The sequence below is a fragment of the Carassius auratus genome, linkage group LG30F, assembly GCF_003368295.1.
Source record: "Carassius auratus strain Wakin linkage group LG30F, ASM336829v1, whole genome shotgun sequence".
In the NCBI taxonomy this organism is placed as follows: Eukaryota; Metazoa; Chordata; class Actinopteri; order Cypriniformes; family Cyprinidae; genus Carassius; species Carassius auratus.
In genome coordinates this window covers 4,306,377-4,324,368 of record NC_039294.1, presented here as the reverse complement: position 1 = coordinate 4,324,368, position 17,992 = coordinate 4,306,377, and the positions used below count along the sequence as shown (strand labels likewise).

Here is a 17,992-nt window from a genome sequence, read left to right as displayed (position 1 = left end):
TATGTAGCAAACAATCACATATAATATGACTTCTAATGATAACAATAATAGTAACTAATAATAATTGCAGCAATAATAACTATATAGAACTTATAATAAAAGCAACAATATTTTTAAATATTTTTTATTTGTATTGATTATATGTAAATGCATTGTTTCTTCCACTACTGTATTTATAACAAAATAAAATAGTAGCTAATAATAATAATCCACTAAAATAATATATGTAGCAAACTATCAAATATACTACTACTACAACTACTACTACTTAATAATAATAATAATAATAATAATAATTACACAACACACATACATAATCTATTACATGTGCTAGATTATGCATTAATTTCATAAACCGTGTAATATGAATGATTGGTCCCGCAGCGCCCCCAGCGGTAGAGAGACGCAGCGCAGCTAATGGGAGGGACATGAAACATCACTTTGAGTTCGCAGTCTCTCTCAGTCTGTCTCTGAGTCCAGCTAATTATTAGACAGTTATTCCTGGTGTACTCGAGGCGACATGAGCGGAAGAGTTGGAGATCTGAGCGCGAAACAAGCCGAAGCTTTGGCCCAGGTGAATTATTATTCTTTTATTTCTCTCATGTAGAGTATGTCGTGGATTGAATTGCTCCGGGTTTTTGGACTGAAACAGTCTCCCGGTCAGAGAGGCCACACACTCACCCACCGCAGATGAAAACAGACGAATCACACTCGTTCTGAATGCAGAAACCATAAACTACTCATAAGAGTACAAAAGTGTTAGTTAATCGCTCTTTTGCTGAGTTGTGTAAATTGCGTAACTGCTCAGTTTTGCAGTGTTGCCAGCACGTGAGTAGATGTTCCTCACGGATGTGCGCAACTTGACGCTGTATAATTATTCATCTGTTTTTTTTTTTTTTAAGTTTCGAGAGAAAGTTAAGGATATTCTACCCCAGTGTCCATCCCAGAGTGACCACTTCCTGCTCCGATGGCTGAGAGGTGAGCTACTTCACTCACATTCATAACGCACAATGAACAATTAGTAGGTTAAATATACATTTACTTTTCTTTACTAATATATACATTAATAAAAAAAAATTTAGTTTGAGAACAGTCTTAAGTCTCTGTTGCATAGATATCAATATTATGACAATGATATGTAATGATAAACTTAATTAATGTAAAAGAATGTGCATGAACTATAGATTGTGGAATGACTCTATTAATCTATAATAACAACTATTAAATCAAATCTTCTAAACCGATACTGCCTAAAGAAAAGAATGATAAAATTCATAGAACAGCTAAATACAATTCATTAAATAGAACCATATAGAATTATACTTTATATAGAGTCGAATCTTACAGAACAATTTGGCATATATAATATATAATGACATAGATTCTAGAAACAGAGGACATGTCCTGTCCTGACTCAGTATGAATCAGTCTAATCGGATCAATGCTGCGTGTATCTCTGTAGTCAGGAACGGTGAGGAACTCACAATACACGATAGATTAGGCCTTCACGCATTGGTATGGTTAGAAGTGTTCTAAATTGTAAGTTATTTGAATCTTTATAGCTATTTTATTTAGAAATAAAAAGCGCACACTGCAAAAAGTAAGATTTTAGATAAGTTTAATATTTAAGTTCCTATAAGTTTATCTTTTGTTCCTCTGTTGTAAGTTGTTTAAATTGTTTGCTAAACGTATATCCACTGTAAAAAAATATACGGTAAAAAACTGGCAGCTGTGGTTGCCAGAATTATACCATAAAAAATATGGTAACACCGTTTTAGGTTTAACGGTTTTACCTTAAATGTACAGTTTAATACCGTAATTTAACCGATATAATATTAATATACCAACTTATTGAAGTACTGAAATCTGTTTTGTACCTTTGTAATACACTGGTAACCACCCAAAGCAGGTGGTGATGAGAGTCACATGATCAAACACAGCCCATCACAAGCAGCTTTGAAATAATAAGATACATAGAAGGTGCACAGTGTCATTCACACAAGCGCTAAACAGCATCATGGTGAGACTCATTAAACTGAAATATGCAATAAACATTAATTTAACAACATTATATTTAACATACAACCCTAATAAACATAACGGATAAGGAAAAAATAAGACGAAACATAGTTATTTCAAAGAAAAAACATCAAATTCAAACAAAATTTGAAATGCAACGCAGAGAATTCTGGAATTTTACAGGAAATTACCGTTAACCATTTAACAGGTTTGTACTGTAGCATTTTCACAGTTTTTTACCGTATACTATAAGATTACATGTAAAGTCCAATACACTTTTTCACTGTATATAGTAGGGGAATTTAACAGGTTTTTACTGTAGCATTTTTAAAGTGTTTTACCGTTAAAGTCACAGTAATTTTTTACAGTGTGGTCTCTAAACTTTTAGCTGGCCCTCTAGAGTGGCGTTTGGATACCTTGTTGGCCGCTTTACAGAGGCTAACAAAGGCTGTTTTGTGTTTCTGAATGCAGCCAGTCTTCTAGGCACCAGACAGAGACTAGCAGCACCGATTCTATGCAGGACTACTGATGGAATTGTTTAATTAATTAGTTTATTCATGTAAACCATGAAGCCATCTAGCATGCATGATGGAAGCTCCAGAATGTCATTAATCGTAACTCTGAATGTTTTTCTCTAAGTGATCTGGGTCACATGTACTTCTGCAAGGCCAGTATTATAATTTTTGTGCTGCGTTAGAGACTGTTGACACATGCACATTTCGTTAATAAAGGCTGTAGCACCTCACAAAAGTGTTGATAAGATAAACACCCGATTGTGACACACGTCATTGAGGTCTGCAGTGATGTGATATGAGTTCCCTGAATGCACGGGTAATGTTACTCTAGTTCATGCGTTTACATTCATGCATACACACTGGTCAAAGGTTTAGGATCAGTAAGTTTTATTTATTTATCTTTTTTGTAGGAAATTAACACTTTTTGTTAAGCAAGGATGCTTAAATTGAGGCTTATTTTATGGCTAAAACAAATTTCTATTTCATGTAAGAATTCTGAAAAAAGAACTGTATGCCCGTTTCCACAAGAATATTAAGCAGCAATAATAAGACATGTTTCTTGAGCAGCACATTAGAATGATTTCTGAAGGATCATGTGACACCGAAGACTGGTGTAATGATGCTGAAAATTCAGCTGCGCATCACAATAATTACAGTTGATGATGTTTCACAATATTACAGTTTATAGTACTGTATTTTTGATCAAATAAACAGCCTTCGTGACTTCTTTTAAAAACCATCTGTAATGCTGCCTACTTCTTTTAAATGAATGAATGAACTGGCTTTTGAGTGGTAGTGTATACAACCTGCTAAATAAGTCAAATATCACTTTTATTTTTGCATATACTAATAGGAAGTTATGCAAAGCATTAACCTCGATGTGCGTAACCCGTCCTGCGCTTTTTGTGCAACAAACACAAGCATTATCTGTTACTTTTTCCAAGCGATTAGACACATTGGCTTAATTGTGGACAATAAAATAGGTGAAAAAAAGCTCACAGACTCACTGAAGCCCTATCTAGTGACCAGAATCTCAGAGATATCAAGAAACTTGGGGATGAGCCAGTAAGCAAACACCTAGCAACCATCCAGAACACACTGGCAACCGCATTAGAAACATTCTAGAAAAAACACCAACACGTCCGGGCAACAATCGAAATCATTGTGATAACATAATGGCGTGATTTCTGCAAAGACAAATTCACAATTTCTTCAGATATAGACATACTATGAATACAAAAAAATAGCCTTTTTTTGGTTTGATCTATTTTTACATGTAATTAGTTTTTTAAGTTTGTGTTGCTGCTGATAAATAACTAAAGTACTAACTAAATCTGATTAGTTTGATTAATGTTGTATTTAAGAAGAGAAGGCACTGTATCCGCTGTTAAAAGTCTTCATTATAAAGCGGTCGACATATCTGTTCCACGAACCACTGAACGCTTATGTCGGCTGTGTCACATAATCTCCTTTATGAGTATTATATACTTACGTATGACTCCATGTCTGACTAATTCTGGGTCAGTTGTGTCTCTAGGCCTGTCAGGTACAGACAAGTGTGATTAGATGACAATAAAACTCATCCACTGACTTTTCAAGACTGTGGAACTGAAATTGGGTTGGGTTGAAGTTGTAATGAAAGTAAAACTTGTTTGAGGATAGGCTTTTCCCTCCAAAATATGCCTATCTACATGGGAATATGCTGAAGGTCAGCACACTATGACCTTACTAGTCTACTCCAGGGTCTGCAAACTTTCCTTCTTTTCAACTGAACAGTTAATCTGTTACCAAGTAGTGACTTTCAGTGATTCAAGGCTTCCATGTGCAGGTTATCTTGACTGAGTTCAGAAAGATGCATGAAAGCTTGTCTTGCAGGCTAAGGATATTAAGGAAAGTCATGTGCACAGCATGTTTGCTCATCATTCACCTGTGGTTAAAGATGAGGCTGGAAACTAATGGTTTGTAGGTTCGAACCCTGCAAGACGCTTAAATCTTCCTGTAATAAATTAATTATAATAGATGGAAAACTGTTACATTTAGTTTTTGTTCTCTCCATTTTTATACTAATCTTTTTTTTTTTTGCCAACTTGTCTTTCTTGTTTTACAGCCAGAAATTTCAATCTTCAGAAAGCCGAGGCCATGCTGCGCAAGGTATCACACAAACTTACTATTTGATTGAGTTTTTCAATATTCACACAATATTCACAAAGTTTGGGATCAGTAAGATTCTGTTTTTAAAGAAGGTTATGTACACCAAGGTGGAAAAATAATGAATATATATAAATAAAATCTTTTCTGTCAATCTCTGGATTCATTAATTGTGATGAATTTGGGGGTGACTGACCTTCACAAAGCCAGGCTTCATGTCAGCATTGGTGTACATTACCTAAAGGCTTTAAATGAGATGTTGAATAACTGTATGTAATATGATCTCACTAATATTAGGCCCCGGTTACACCTGGTGAAACTCTTGTGGTCAGTTTATAGCTGTGTGTTGATAAAGCTCAAATCAGTGTTTTATATAGAAGTCTCGTATGTTCACCAAGGCTGCATTTATTTGATCAAAATACAGTAAAAAGAGCAATATTGTGAAATAAAATTACAATTGAACTAATTGTAATTAAAAAAATAATGTATTACTGTGATGCAAAGCTGAAGTTTACATTGCGATTACAGCGTGATCATTCTGTGCTATTGGGTGTGCAAAGGGCTGTTTGCTTTCCCATTGTGTGAGTGATGCTTCTGTAGTCCATGGGTTTTTTATTACAGACCTTTTGCTCACCATCTTGTTGTATCTCTGAACTCTGTTACCAGTATCCACTGAACCTCGGGTCAAAGCACAGCAGTATCTAACTAACACATACCGTAAATACACATAATGCAAATTATGTTGATAACGCTGAACGTTTGCTCCACTGGATCATGTAAAAACACCTTTAGGGCAAAAACACAGGAATGTTTTTAATCATGTGTTGTTTTTCATGTGCAGCACATGGAATTTCGGAAACACATGAAAGTTGACACCATCCTTACAGAGTGGCAGCTGCCAGAGGTATGATGCATTTGTTTTGGTATGAAAGAACAAATATACACACACACACACACACATATATATATATATATATATATATATTTGTTGTTAAAATTTTGGATCAGTTACAATGTATTATTTAAAAACACTGTCAATAGAATACTGTCAATAAAGTTATAATATAGTTTTTTCTGTAATGGTACAGCTTTTCAGTGCTTTTCAGTGTCACATGATCCTTCCGAAATCATTCTAATATGCTGATTTGCTGCTAGAAAAACTGGTATCATTATTATTATTATCAAAAATGTAAATGTTAGATATTTTTATTCTTTTCAATATAAGAGTTTGCAATTGATTAAAAGATGCAACTTGAATTGACGTTTTAGTACATTAATCTATAAAACAGGCATGTTTTGTTTTTGACCTCAAGAATAGAACCTGTGGTTTTTGCCAATGTACCTTTAAAGGGATAGTTCACTCAAAAAAAGCAATTTTCATCATTTACTCACCCTCATGTTGTTTCAAACCTGTATGAGTTTCTTTCTTCTATTGAACACAAAAGAAGATATTTTAAAGGATTTGATGGTGGCCATTGACTTCCATAGCATTAAAAAAACAAACACTAGAAGTTAGGGGTGTAACGGTATGTGTATTTGTACCGGACCGTTTCGGTACAGGGCTTTCGGTATGGTGCACGTGTGTACTGAATGACCGAATGCAATATTTTGTATTTTCGGAACATAGGTTTATTGTCGTGTTTCCAAACGAACATATTAAGTGGCGCAAGTCTCCGCGTTCAGCGACACACTGGTTGCGTGGCGCAAGCGTCTCAGCTGCGTGGCGTGCCTGCGTGAGACGCGTGGAACACGCGTGCATATAACCGACGCCTATTTTTCACGCAACACGAAAGCATGTTGGAAGCGTTTCCAGGCAAAATAGAATAGGAAAATATGTTTATATGTCATTTTGTACACAAATACATATTAATTCATGACACTTTGATGTTTGAAAGTCTATAGGTTGACATATATTCAGATATAAATGTAATTTAAAAAATAAATTAATAATTATCGATTTTCAAATATTGCACCTGTTAAACATAGTCTATTTTGCCGTCAATACTGTTGACAGGTGCAATATGCCAGTGTGTCACCGGCCTAATGTTTTCAAAAGGCATCACGCGAGTGTGAACATCACTACAACTAGGGGGAAAAAAAATTACTGTAATCAAATGCTGCTCCCGTCGGCATTTAAACAGACCTTTGCTCTTAATTCCGATCGGTCCAATGCAATAACGAAATCTGAGCAGGTCTAAAAACTGAAACTGTTGCTGCCCTTTACACTTTGGAAAAGTTATATATATTTTTTTTCAATATGAGCAGGCCTATAAGCTGGGATTGGTAATGCTGCACTGTAATCATAGTTATTTATTTATATTTTTCATTATATTTTATTATATGGTATTGGTTTGAGACTGAGAGTATTTTATTTAGTGGAGAACTTTGCAGCAGTATTTTATTTCTTATTCTGTTTTATTTTATATATATTTTATTAAAAAGTATTTAAAAAAAAGTGTAAACAAATTGTTAAAAAAGATTATATTAATAAACAACCTGCAGTTTAATGTATGCATTTCTTTCCCTTAATGTACCGAAAATGAACCGAACCGTGACTTTAAAACCGAGGTATGTACCGAACCGTGATTTTTGCGTACTGTTACACCCCTATCAGAAGTCAATGGTTAGGTTTGGTTTCCAATATTGAATCTCATACAGGTTTGGAACAACATGCCAGTGTCATTTTTGGGTGAACTCTCCCAAGACTTCTGTGCATAAGATCTCTATTATTATGAAATGACTTACCTGCCCACTCTCATTATATAATTGGTTATTTAATAATGAACCATTTTTGTAGGTTAATAGATTTCAGTAAGTATATTATGTACACAGAGTGGTAAATATATATTTTTTATGTTTATGTTGAGTATATACAAACTCTCCCCATTTAAGAGATTAGTTTTGTGATTTACACTTGATGCTTATTTTTGTGCTCAGGTGATAGAGAAGTATCTGTCTGGAGGGATGTGTGGCCATGACCGTGAAGGGTGCCCGGTCTGGTATGATGTCGTTGGACCTTTGGACCCTAAGGGTATGATGCATTCGGTGTCCAAGCAGGACTTAATCAAGTCTAAAGTCAGAGACTGTGAGATGCTGCAGAAAGAGTGCGACCTACAGAGTGAACGGGTAAGTGTGCAGCTTTGAAAAAGCCGTGAGGAATAGATTTGGGAGAAAACTTAGCAAGTGATTGTAATAGCATTCAAATCTATTTTTTCCTCCTATTAAAATTTTTTAACCATCACCATGTCCCTTTAGGGGCTTTGTACAATTGCAAAATATGACAAAATATTTGCATTATAATTTGTCATGCAGCCCTATACTGTATGTAAAGAATATTGAAATGAAAACAGTCAAAATAAAACAAACAATGAAATATTTGATCTTTACTTGCATGCCATGTGAGCATTAACCAACATCAAAATAACCAGCTGTAAATATGCAAATATGTAGTTAAATTATTGAAACACTATCATAATTTCTCAGAGTGTACAATGTAGTGTACTACATCCAGTGAGAAACCCTAAACATCCTTCGGACTGAAGGTCTGGAATTCATGGCAGCTTTCATTGGCCAAGGCCCGCCCATCAGGCCGTTTGACTGACATGTCAAAACCACCAATCACAGTTCGTTTTGTTCATCATCACGTTTTGAGGCGTGGAAATGTCGCCACAATAACAGAACGGTGTGTAAAACTCTCGGACATATTTTAAAGATTCTATACCACGAGCTTTAATTATTTCACATACTTTTGAAAATCCAGCATTTAGTTGATTTTGATAAGCACTCGTCGTCACAGTTGTAAACATAATGGATTTCTTATTTCGTGAGGGAGTTTGGCATCACGGTATCTTTGTTTCCAGGAAGAATATTAAAGAACGAGAATCACACGTTTCGCAGAAATCCTGTAGTTCAACCAGTTTAACTTCGACACTCCTAAAGTGTTTCCACTTTTGTGTCTCATATGCATCAGACATTGGTTTACCCAACGGTCCGTGGGCATGACATATGAGGCTGAGACTATTCTGAACAAAACAAACTGACACAAATCATGTAGTTTATTCTTTTACTTTCACCAAAGAATAAGGTTATTATGAATCATATCATGGTTTTATGCTTATTGAATAGTTTATGTCTGTCTGTTTTCTCTTTCTTCTCTCCCAGCTGGGTAGAAACATTGAGTCCATTACTATGGTGTATGACTGTGAAGGTCTGGGAATGAAGCACTTGTATAAGCCTGCTATAGAGACTTATGGAGAGGTGTGTATTTTTTATTATTATATTAATAGTATATTGTTTGGTTCTTTCAGTTGCATTAGACTCATATTTATGCCTTTAATGTTTTTTCATAGATTCTCACAATGTTTGAAGATAACTATCCAGAGGGACTCAAGAGGTTACTTGTCATTAAAGGTCAGTAGGATTTTATAAACTCATTCCAAAGTTATTAATTTGGAAAATGTTCACAGTTAGGAGTTATTTAATAATCGAAACATATTTTGTGGTCACTGCGATATACCGGTTTTGAAATATCTAAATCTCAGGACTGTTTCTGTTGCAGCACCCAAACTGTTTCCTGTGGCGTACAATCTGGTGAAACATTTTTTGAGTGAGGACACTCGCCGGAAGGTCGTCGTACTGGGATGTAAGCAAACACGCATATCTTACTGCACTAATGTCTTTTCAGGGACGCTACGCAGTATGGAATTTGATTTTAGTCATTTCTAGGTCCGGAGAAGAATGGAAAAAAGAAAATAGAAGAATACAAAAAAATTTGTGTTTCTTGACCATTGCCGCCATTCTGTTTTATTAAATATAAAATTGGAAATTTCTACAAAAAAATGTATCATACAAGCAATGTGTTTTTCATGTTGCTTTAGGAATATTAGGAATAGGCTAAAGGAATATTCTGGGTGTACATATTGATTGTGTGCATACAGTATGTTTGAGGTTCTGTCTGTTACTTTTTACACAATATTTGCTCCGAATTCTTAAACAATAGAAACAGAAAGGCTGTGGGTAGTTTTTAGAATTGATGCTTGGAGGAACAGACCAAACCAGTCAGATTATTGTAAAATGCTTATGCCATTCAGACAAAGTGTCATTGTCAGTTTTCTGTCGTTTTAGCAAACTGGCAGGAGGTTTTACAGAAATACATCGACCCTGAGGAGCTCCCAGCATACTATGGAGGCAAACTGACCGACCCTGATGGTGACCCTAGATGTAGAACCAGGGTGAGTAAAAAACAAAGGGCACACATCTTTCTGATTGATGTTGACTTGCTAACGAGCTCATGTTCAGGTGTAACCAAAAGTACCCTTGATCTTTTGACATATGAAAAATAATAAGAGGTCATTGTACTATAAAAATATCCTGTAAGTTTCAGAACTCAAACCTTTCTCGTCTAAAACAACTTATATTGAATGTACAACTCTATGATGTAATAGTGTGAATAAGCACCGCCTCCTCAGAAAAAGATCAATGCCTGCTTCGACCTCACTGCCTGTTTAGCCCCACCCACTGATTTGCACACATAGTGTGAATAATGAGAAAGGCAAACGCAGGTCTGCACAGAAACTAAACATGGATTTGTTTACAAACAAGGCACAATTTGATGTTGGATTTTCAGAAAGATTGAAACTGAAAGATGGTGCTATGCCGACTATTTTGGATCCGAGATAACATTATTAGTGGCCCTCAAAGAACGGTACAAAATAAAAGCAGTTCATGACCCCTTATTAAAAGTTTTTTCTTGTAATCGCAACTCTGGTTCTTCATTTGGGGATACAGTCTTGCTGTTAAACCACTGAAATGTAAATATGAGGAACAAGATCACAGTTTCATGAAAACTGGCATCAGAAAGTTTCACTTGCTTGTAGGGCTGTACTATTATGACAAAAAACTGAATTGTTGATTATTCCCTTAAAACTCTAATTGCGATTATTAATTAAGATTATCACGATTTACACTGAATGATGTTTATACCATTGTTTGATTCAACTGCATGCCATATTTTTATACGAAAATAAACAAGCTGAAAACACTGTAACTGAAAAGCTTTTAGTGCTTTTCTATAAGTATTAAGCTTCAAATGTCAACTATAAATCAGATTGGTGTCTTCTTTAAATTATAAAAAAGTAACAATATGAATGGTATTATAATGTTATACTTAAACTAAAATGTAAATAATTAGAAAAGCCATTAAGATAACACATAGAAAGAAAAAACACATCTTAAGCACGCAGAATAAAATAAGTGAACTTTGAACAATTAAGTAGTTGTAGCATCCATAAATGTAATCTGCATTAGAAATCTGATTAATGGTGCGGCCCTAACTTGCTTGTATATGATGCTATAAGAGACATCATGGTCTGCTACAAATATATTAGGGAAATAGCTTAATAATTCCAAATATCATTTTTAGGAAGTAATGCTAAAACAGTAATAGCAAAAAGTTGTGTGCTGTTGGCTTTGTGTTCATCTTGTGTCGTAGAAAGATGTTTCACAATTCCAACCTTTGTCAGCTCTTATTGTTTTGAAGTATGTTTTTAATATGAATTTCATTCAGACTTTATTATTGCTTTTGTATTATTTAATAATATATTGACATCAGCGTTTGTCTTGACATGCTTTCCACTTCAGTTTATGAAACAATGACATGAAGTTTTTCAGTCAACCTGGTCTCTCCATGCTAAATGCTTAGTTTAACATCTTCAGTTTTGCATATTTGACTAATTAGTTCAAACCTATGAGAGCTTGCCATTATACCAACATAATTTAGCCATACCAGGAAATATAGTATAAGAACATAGTCAACCTCTTGCCTCAGAGAGCCTGCCTATAGATGTATTTTTAGTGTCCCAAAGCAACAGATGAGTGAAATAATGATTATTATTTTTTTTATCTATATTGGTTTATGCTTGCACAACATTTCAAACTTCATTATGATACGCTTGATGTCGTGTGGTGTAATCTGGACAAGAGCCCTTTGGATTGCTCCACTGGTTATTGCATAGGCTGATTACTCAGTTGATCAGCTGGCAAGGTTGCAGATTTGACATGACTAATCTTCCCCTCCAATCTGTCTAAGCATTGTGGATATGATTGGTTATGATGTGAAGAGCAAAGGGCCTATTAGGACAGCAGCACCGGCACTTGAAAAGCACCCTGTCGAACCGACATAAAGTACACATTTTACCCTCTGGTATTCCTCACTTAGTGGCCACTTATCAGTCAAAACATTATAATTGTATCTTTTTTAATTGTACCCGTTTCAATAATATTTATTATTTTTGTGTGTTCACATGACAAGTGCCACACAAATCACCAAGTTCTGTAGCATTACGATATTTTTTATTTTTTTTAATGTATAACATTAAAATACTTTAATCAGAAATGACCAATGACCACTAGATGGTTACATTTCTATTTCCAAAAATAATTCTGTGCCAGTGCATGCTAGTGATGCGCGGGTCAGAGTCTTTTCCAACCCGCGGGTCCCGCTTTTATGAAATTATTTGGCCTTCCCCAGCCCACCCCGCAAATAAAGTAAAATTTCTCTACCCGCCCCAACCCGACCAGTGGGTTATGAGACTACCTGCGCATCGGGGACATCACGCAAGTTATGTTGCTACGTAGACCTTCGTATTGTAACCTTATCAAAGAACCTAATAAAGTATGAAAATAGATATTCCAAATATTTAATATAGGCTATAGGGAATTGCACGCAACATACATGGATTTAAAAAAAAAAATGTAATGACCCGCCCCGCAAATAAAGTGCCAATTTCTTTACCCTCCCTGACCCGCGGGTTACCCGCAGGGTCTGCAGATTATGAGATGATGCGCGCATCACTAGTGCACGCGTAGGGTTTAACACATGAATTACATTCCTAGTTCTGAACTGAGGCGTTTTGTGTCTGTATGTAGATACACAGGTAAAGCTGCTGCCCCCTTCAGGAGTGGATGTGCTAAAAAGACCTCAGAAGACTTTGGGAACATTCAAAGTGGAAGGATATTTAGTTACTTAGTTACAAATATTTGCAAAACTGTAATCCTTGGAGTCGTTGTTGGACTGTGATATAGCACAAGTCAAATACAATTCACTTTTTTCCTGTTTAAGTCTAGAGAGCTGAAGATAGAATTGATTTATTTACTTTTAAAGACCGTTAGAGTGCTCGTTTTCCCTCTGGTGTGACATATGGACGGCAATTTCCTTAGCTATTAAAACTATAATTAAGTCTAAAGAAAACCAGAGCACTTCCTTCATGAGAAAATCACTAAAGGGGAATGGATGCAAGTCCACAAGAAAGATCTGTACTAATGAGCACAGATGGAGTCACTGCATGTTTGAATGACATGTTGACATGTCTTTACACAAAGATGTTTTATGGAGTGAGTAATAAGATTGTGTCTAAATCCCAATTCACATCCTAACAAAAATATGTGCTTTTGAGTATTTAAAGAGAATCTATGTGAGTGTTAGCATCTAAATGTATTCGTATAATGTTAAAGCTGAGTTTTTAGCAGCCATTTCTCTAGTCTTCAGTATTTGATGTTCAAGAAACATGTCTTATTATTATAACAGTTGAAAACAGTTGTGCTGCTTAATATTTTTGTGGAAACTGATGCAGTTTAGCATTCTTTGATGAATTTAAAGATTTGTATTTTTTTTGCGTTTAATTGAAATAGAAACTATTTTACTGTTTCGGAAATCATAAAATACTTTTTTTTTACTGTCGTTTTGATCAGTTTAATGTTGAATCAAAGTTATCTTGGCTGCCGTAGAACGTATAGTATGTGAATTGGGATTTTGAGTCATTTAATATGCACAATTATTTGTGATTTTGAGTGTTCTACATTTGTTTCTGTGTATGAAGATAATAACGTGCATGAAAGTGCATCATTTTGAGTGACGCACCCTTTCTCAAACATCATCTTTATTGAGTCTGTGACTCCAGACGACGTGACCTTAACTCTTTATAAAGTGTCTGATGTTAATGTTGTCAAGATATGTGTTTTCTTATTGTATTTAGGAACAATTTAACCTCCTATTTCTGTATGTTATTTGATTTTGAGCTTTTGAAAATAAATGAGCATGAACACATCAGCAGGCTGTGATCTTCCAGTGTCTTAAATGTTACATGTAAAGGCAGTTTGTCTTCCTAATTAAAAGCCACTTTAATTTGGGTTCCTTTCCTGTCTGTTTTTTTATTTTCCATAAAATGCTTTTCTAACCTTAAAATGTCAGGCTTTTTTTTCTTTTGCACTCACGACGCTTGTAAGTTTCATCCTCCTTTGTCTTTTTTTTCTTCTTCTTCAGTTCTGATTATTACCAACTCTTCTCAGCTAAGCGTGTTTTTTTTTTCTTTTCAGATTACTGTCGGATCAGAGATTCCCAAGACCTACTATGTTCGAGACTCCATTAAAGTGGACTACGATCAGTCTGTGACTATTGGCCGCAGCTCATCTCATCAGGTGGAATATGAGCTACTTGCACCAAACTGTGCGCTAAGGTAAGCAATCAGAGGAAACACAAAACAGGTTTTTTCTAATACAACACAAAAACACTCTGAAACTGAAACTTCTGAAACTGGTAATAGACATGCTGGGTTTTTTTTGCATGGGGGTTTGCAGTCAGTGATCATGACATCAAAGGTGCTGGAAACAGTTTCTTTTTGAAAACCGATGCATTAAACTTATGTGTCAAACTAGCTAATCAGCAACACTCTCTGTATGGGACCTGCATTTGGGTTTGCTAACTTTGGTTTGGAAAGGCCTGGGTTTAGAGATGATTTTATGGTTTAATCAGATTTACATTGACAAAACATTAAAAAGCAACTTTCAGGATTGAACATGACCATTAAAGGGGACATAAACTGAGAAACCAAAATTCCATTGATCTAAACGTCTCAAGTTTCAGAACTGAAAACTTTGTCATTAGTCTAAAAACTGCTTATATTGAAGGCAGTCTGCCAAAATGTTCTACTCTATGATGTAATAGTGTGGATAAGCACCGCCTCCCCAGAAGATCAACACCTGCTTCTACAACACTACCTGTTAAGCCCTGCCCACTGATTCATGTATGCAGTGTTTATGAGAGAGTTGTTTATTCGTTTTTGACCTAAATCCCAGCTGCGTCCATCTATGAGGAATGTACACTGTCAAATTTACACAACTATTAGGCAATCATATCAGTGTGCATTTATTTCTGAGTCCACAATCTGATGTGTTCTGATGGAAAAAGAGCCTATTCTAAATAGTTTTTTTAATGTAAAATTCATTATAAGTGGACCTCATAGATCAGTACAATGGTGATTCAAGATGCCTTTCATTAAATATTAACCTCTTAGATAATAATACAATGTTATGAATGATTAATTATTGAGGTTTATTCAGCAAACTCATTATATGAGTATAGACATCAGATATCGCTCTATTAGCTTCACATTGCAAGAACTCCGTTTATGTGTGACTCTCTACTCTCTTCTTCAGATGGCAGTTCACCTGTGATGGTGCTGATGTAGGTTTCGGTGTCTATAGGAAGAAGAAGATGGGAGAGTGGATGAAGGCCAGTGAAATGGAGGAAATTGTGCCAAATGAGCGTTACAACGCCCACCTGGTACCCGAGGACGGATCCCTCACCTGCCCAGAACCAGGAGTGTGTAAGTACAGACTCAACAGGCTTTATTTCTCATCACCACTTCAGCATTAAACGTGCATCTGGATTTACTCAATTTTGTTTTATTCAGATGTTCTGCGATTTGACAACACGTACAGCATCTTCCAGTCCAAAACAGTCAGCTTCACAGTGGACGTTCTCCTACCAAGTCAAGTCAACCAATCAGAACGTTAGAAATGATGGCAATAAATTGAGATTATGAAACTCTTGCTCTGAAGCATAACAAACTCATGATATATTATACAGTGTCTCTTCTGTACTATAAAAGGAAAATATTATAATAATGTTGCTCTCAAAAAGGAGACTATGTACTTTAATTGAACTGACTAATCACTGCATTAAAATGGTGTGCAATGACTGATAAATCTAGATCCTGATATCAATGCCAGTGTGATTCTTTACATTTGTTTCTATAAGATAAAGATGATTTATCATATATGAAGTGTTGAGTTTATCAGTGAGCTGTAGTCTATCAAGTGTAACAACTGTGTTGCAGATGACTAGACTGAAACTGTCTTGGTATGTATTATTTGAGCTTACTCTTATGTAACCTCTTTATGATTGCCTTAACCCGTGTTCTTTATCTGTTTAGTTGCTTTTGATCATGAATTCATCTGATAATAAGTCTGCAGTTTTCTCTCATAATGTGATTAGGGGTTCAATTATTACCTACTACTATGTTTTTGACGCACACAAATATGTGAACCTTTAGAAATAATTTGTTTACAAAGAATATTTAACTTGATACAGAGTATGATGTCGACATGTCATTGGTTGGGTTGCGGGTTTTTTAATCCTTTTTTTTTTTACTAATTGATGTCAATTTTTCATAGTAAGATTTTATACCTCAGGTCCTTGTGTTTACGGTAACGGTGCCTGTATTTGATTCCTGCAACATACATCTGTTCTGGAAGTTACCACATTGTATTTCGTCTGATTTGTCACTATTGATTTTGTAATATTAATGTAATTTATACATGATATTGTATTGATTTTCATTAATTAGCTAATTAAATATATATATATTACACTAGCAAAAACAATCTGTTTTCATCTCTTTCTGACCTATATTTATGCATACATTTTAACGAGTGTTTAACAGTTAGTTCCAATGCACAGACTAAATCTACTCTAAAATGATTTTTAAAAAGTTTTTTTTCTTTTAATCAATGTGTGATTGCTCATTAGAAGGTGTCATTAAAATGGAAATCTGTCGTATAATAAACTAACACACACAACAAGCACATTCACGCACAAGTGAATAGTTATTAGTTTGTATTTTAATTTGCGAAAAGCCTTGGTGAGCATACAAGACTTATTCTTCTTCCGTCCTATTATTTTAATTTAAAGAAGAATAAGAAAAGAAGATAGGCTCTTAAGCCCACCAAGGCTGTTTTTCAAAAATACAATAAAAACATTACTATTGTAAACTTCACATTTTACATAAAAAGGTAGATTGGTCTAATCGGAATATGAAAAGTAAGATTGATTACCACAAAGTGCCAAAGCTATAGTTGGTCAAATTGGTCAAAGTGTATTTTATAGGTTGGTTCATGGTTCATGGTCTTAACAAATGTCAATGTTTATGAAACAAGCACCTGTGCTGAATTTTCAGTCTAATCTAATTAGTGCCGAAAAATGATTAATCGTGATTAATCACTCTCCGAAATGCACGTTTTTGTTTACATATGTGTGAGTACTGTGTTTATTTATGTGCATATATTATGTACACATGCATGTATACATTTATGAAAAAGATAGTATGTTGACATATTAAAATAATATAGCCTAATTGATATGAATAAATATATATGAGTAAATACATGTATCAAATTCTACATGTAAATACATGTATCAATTCTTCTTTAAATTAAAATAATAGATTACTGTTTACTGTCCTACTGTAGCGTGTGTAGTTATAAATGATAAATATACATAGTACACACACACATATGATGTAAATAAAAACTTGTATTTTTTATGCGATTAATCACGATTAATCGTTTGACAGGACTAAATCTAATCTAAGATCATTTGGTGTTCACAAAATAATTCTTGTTATTAGGCTATCAATGTTAAAAAGAATGTTGTAGTGTTTAATATTTTGTGGAAACAGAGATACATTTTTTTTCAAGAACTTTCTGATCAATGTAAAGTTCAAACGAACAGCATTGATTTGAAATAGACATTTTTATAACATTATAAATGTCTTTACTGTCACTTTTGACTAATTTAATGCGTTCTCCGTGAATACAAACACTGGTTTCTTAAAAAAAAAAAGGTATCTATTTTAAGTATTTTCACCTATTTTCAGACGTAACAAGCGTTTGGGACAGCTAAACAGATGGCTCCACCAGTACAGGAAAACAACTGACATTCGGTGGCGTTTTACAGATAGGCGTCTCGACGGCCTCCCTCTTAGGGGTCCTCTGGGTGAAGACAGGATAAGGATATTTATTCTTACTTTCTGTGCCCCATGATGGCACGTGTACACGTTGATTGAGTATTTTATCAACTGAACGTGTTTATTGTACAAAATATGGTCAAATTATTAAATACATTCATACTAAAATAGCTAAAAAGAGTATTTTAATAGTTATAACGGAGCATGGGTGACACCCAGTGGATTTTT

General features: G+C 34.8%; 1 protein-coding gene across 1 annotated transcript; it reads left to right on the top strand.

Moving 5' to 3' along the window:
• Positions 1-404: 404 nt before the first annotated feature.
• On the top strand, positions 405-16,422 carry sec14l8 (SEC14-like lipid binding 8). The gene is made up of 12 exons (XM_026240658.1): positions 405-574; positions 903-978; positions 4,642-4,685; positions 5,524-5,586; positions 7,620-7,808; positions 8,844-8,939; positions 9,032-9,092; positions 9,241-9,324; positions 9,807-9,913; positions 14,055-14,194; positions 15,174-15,343; positions 15,431-16,422. The coding sequence occupies exons 1-12, from the start codon at positions 521-523 to the stop codon at positions 15,532-15,534; spliced, it is 1,188 nt and encodes a 395-aa protein (XP_026096443.1). The 5' UTR covers positions 405-520; the 3' UTR covers positions 15,535-16,422.
• Positions 16,423-17,992: the final 1,570 nt, after the last annotated feature.

Coding starts and splice junctions, on each gene's coding strand:
- sec14l8 (XM_026240658.1), top strand. CDS start 521: ATGAGCGGAAGAGTTGGAGATCTGAGCGCGAAACAAGCCGAAGCTTTG. Junction 575..902: donor AAGCCGAAGCTTTGGCCCAG/GTGAATTATTAT, acceptor TTTTTTTTTAAG/TTTCGAGAGAAAGTTAAGGA. Junction 4,686..5,523: donor CCGAGGCCATGCTGCGCAAG/GTATCACACAAA, acceptor TTTCATGTGCAG/CACATGGAATTTCGGAAACA.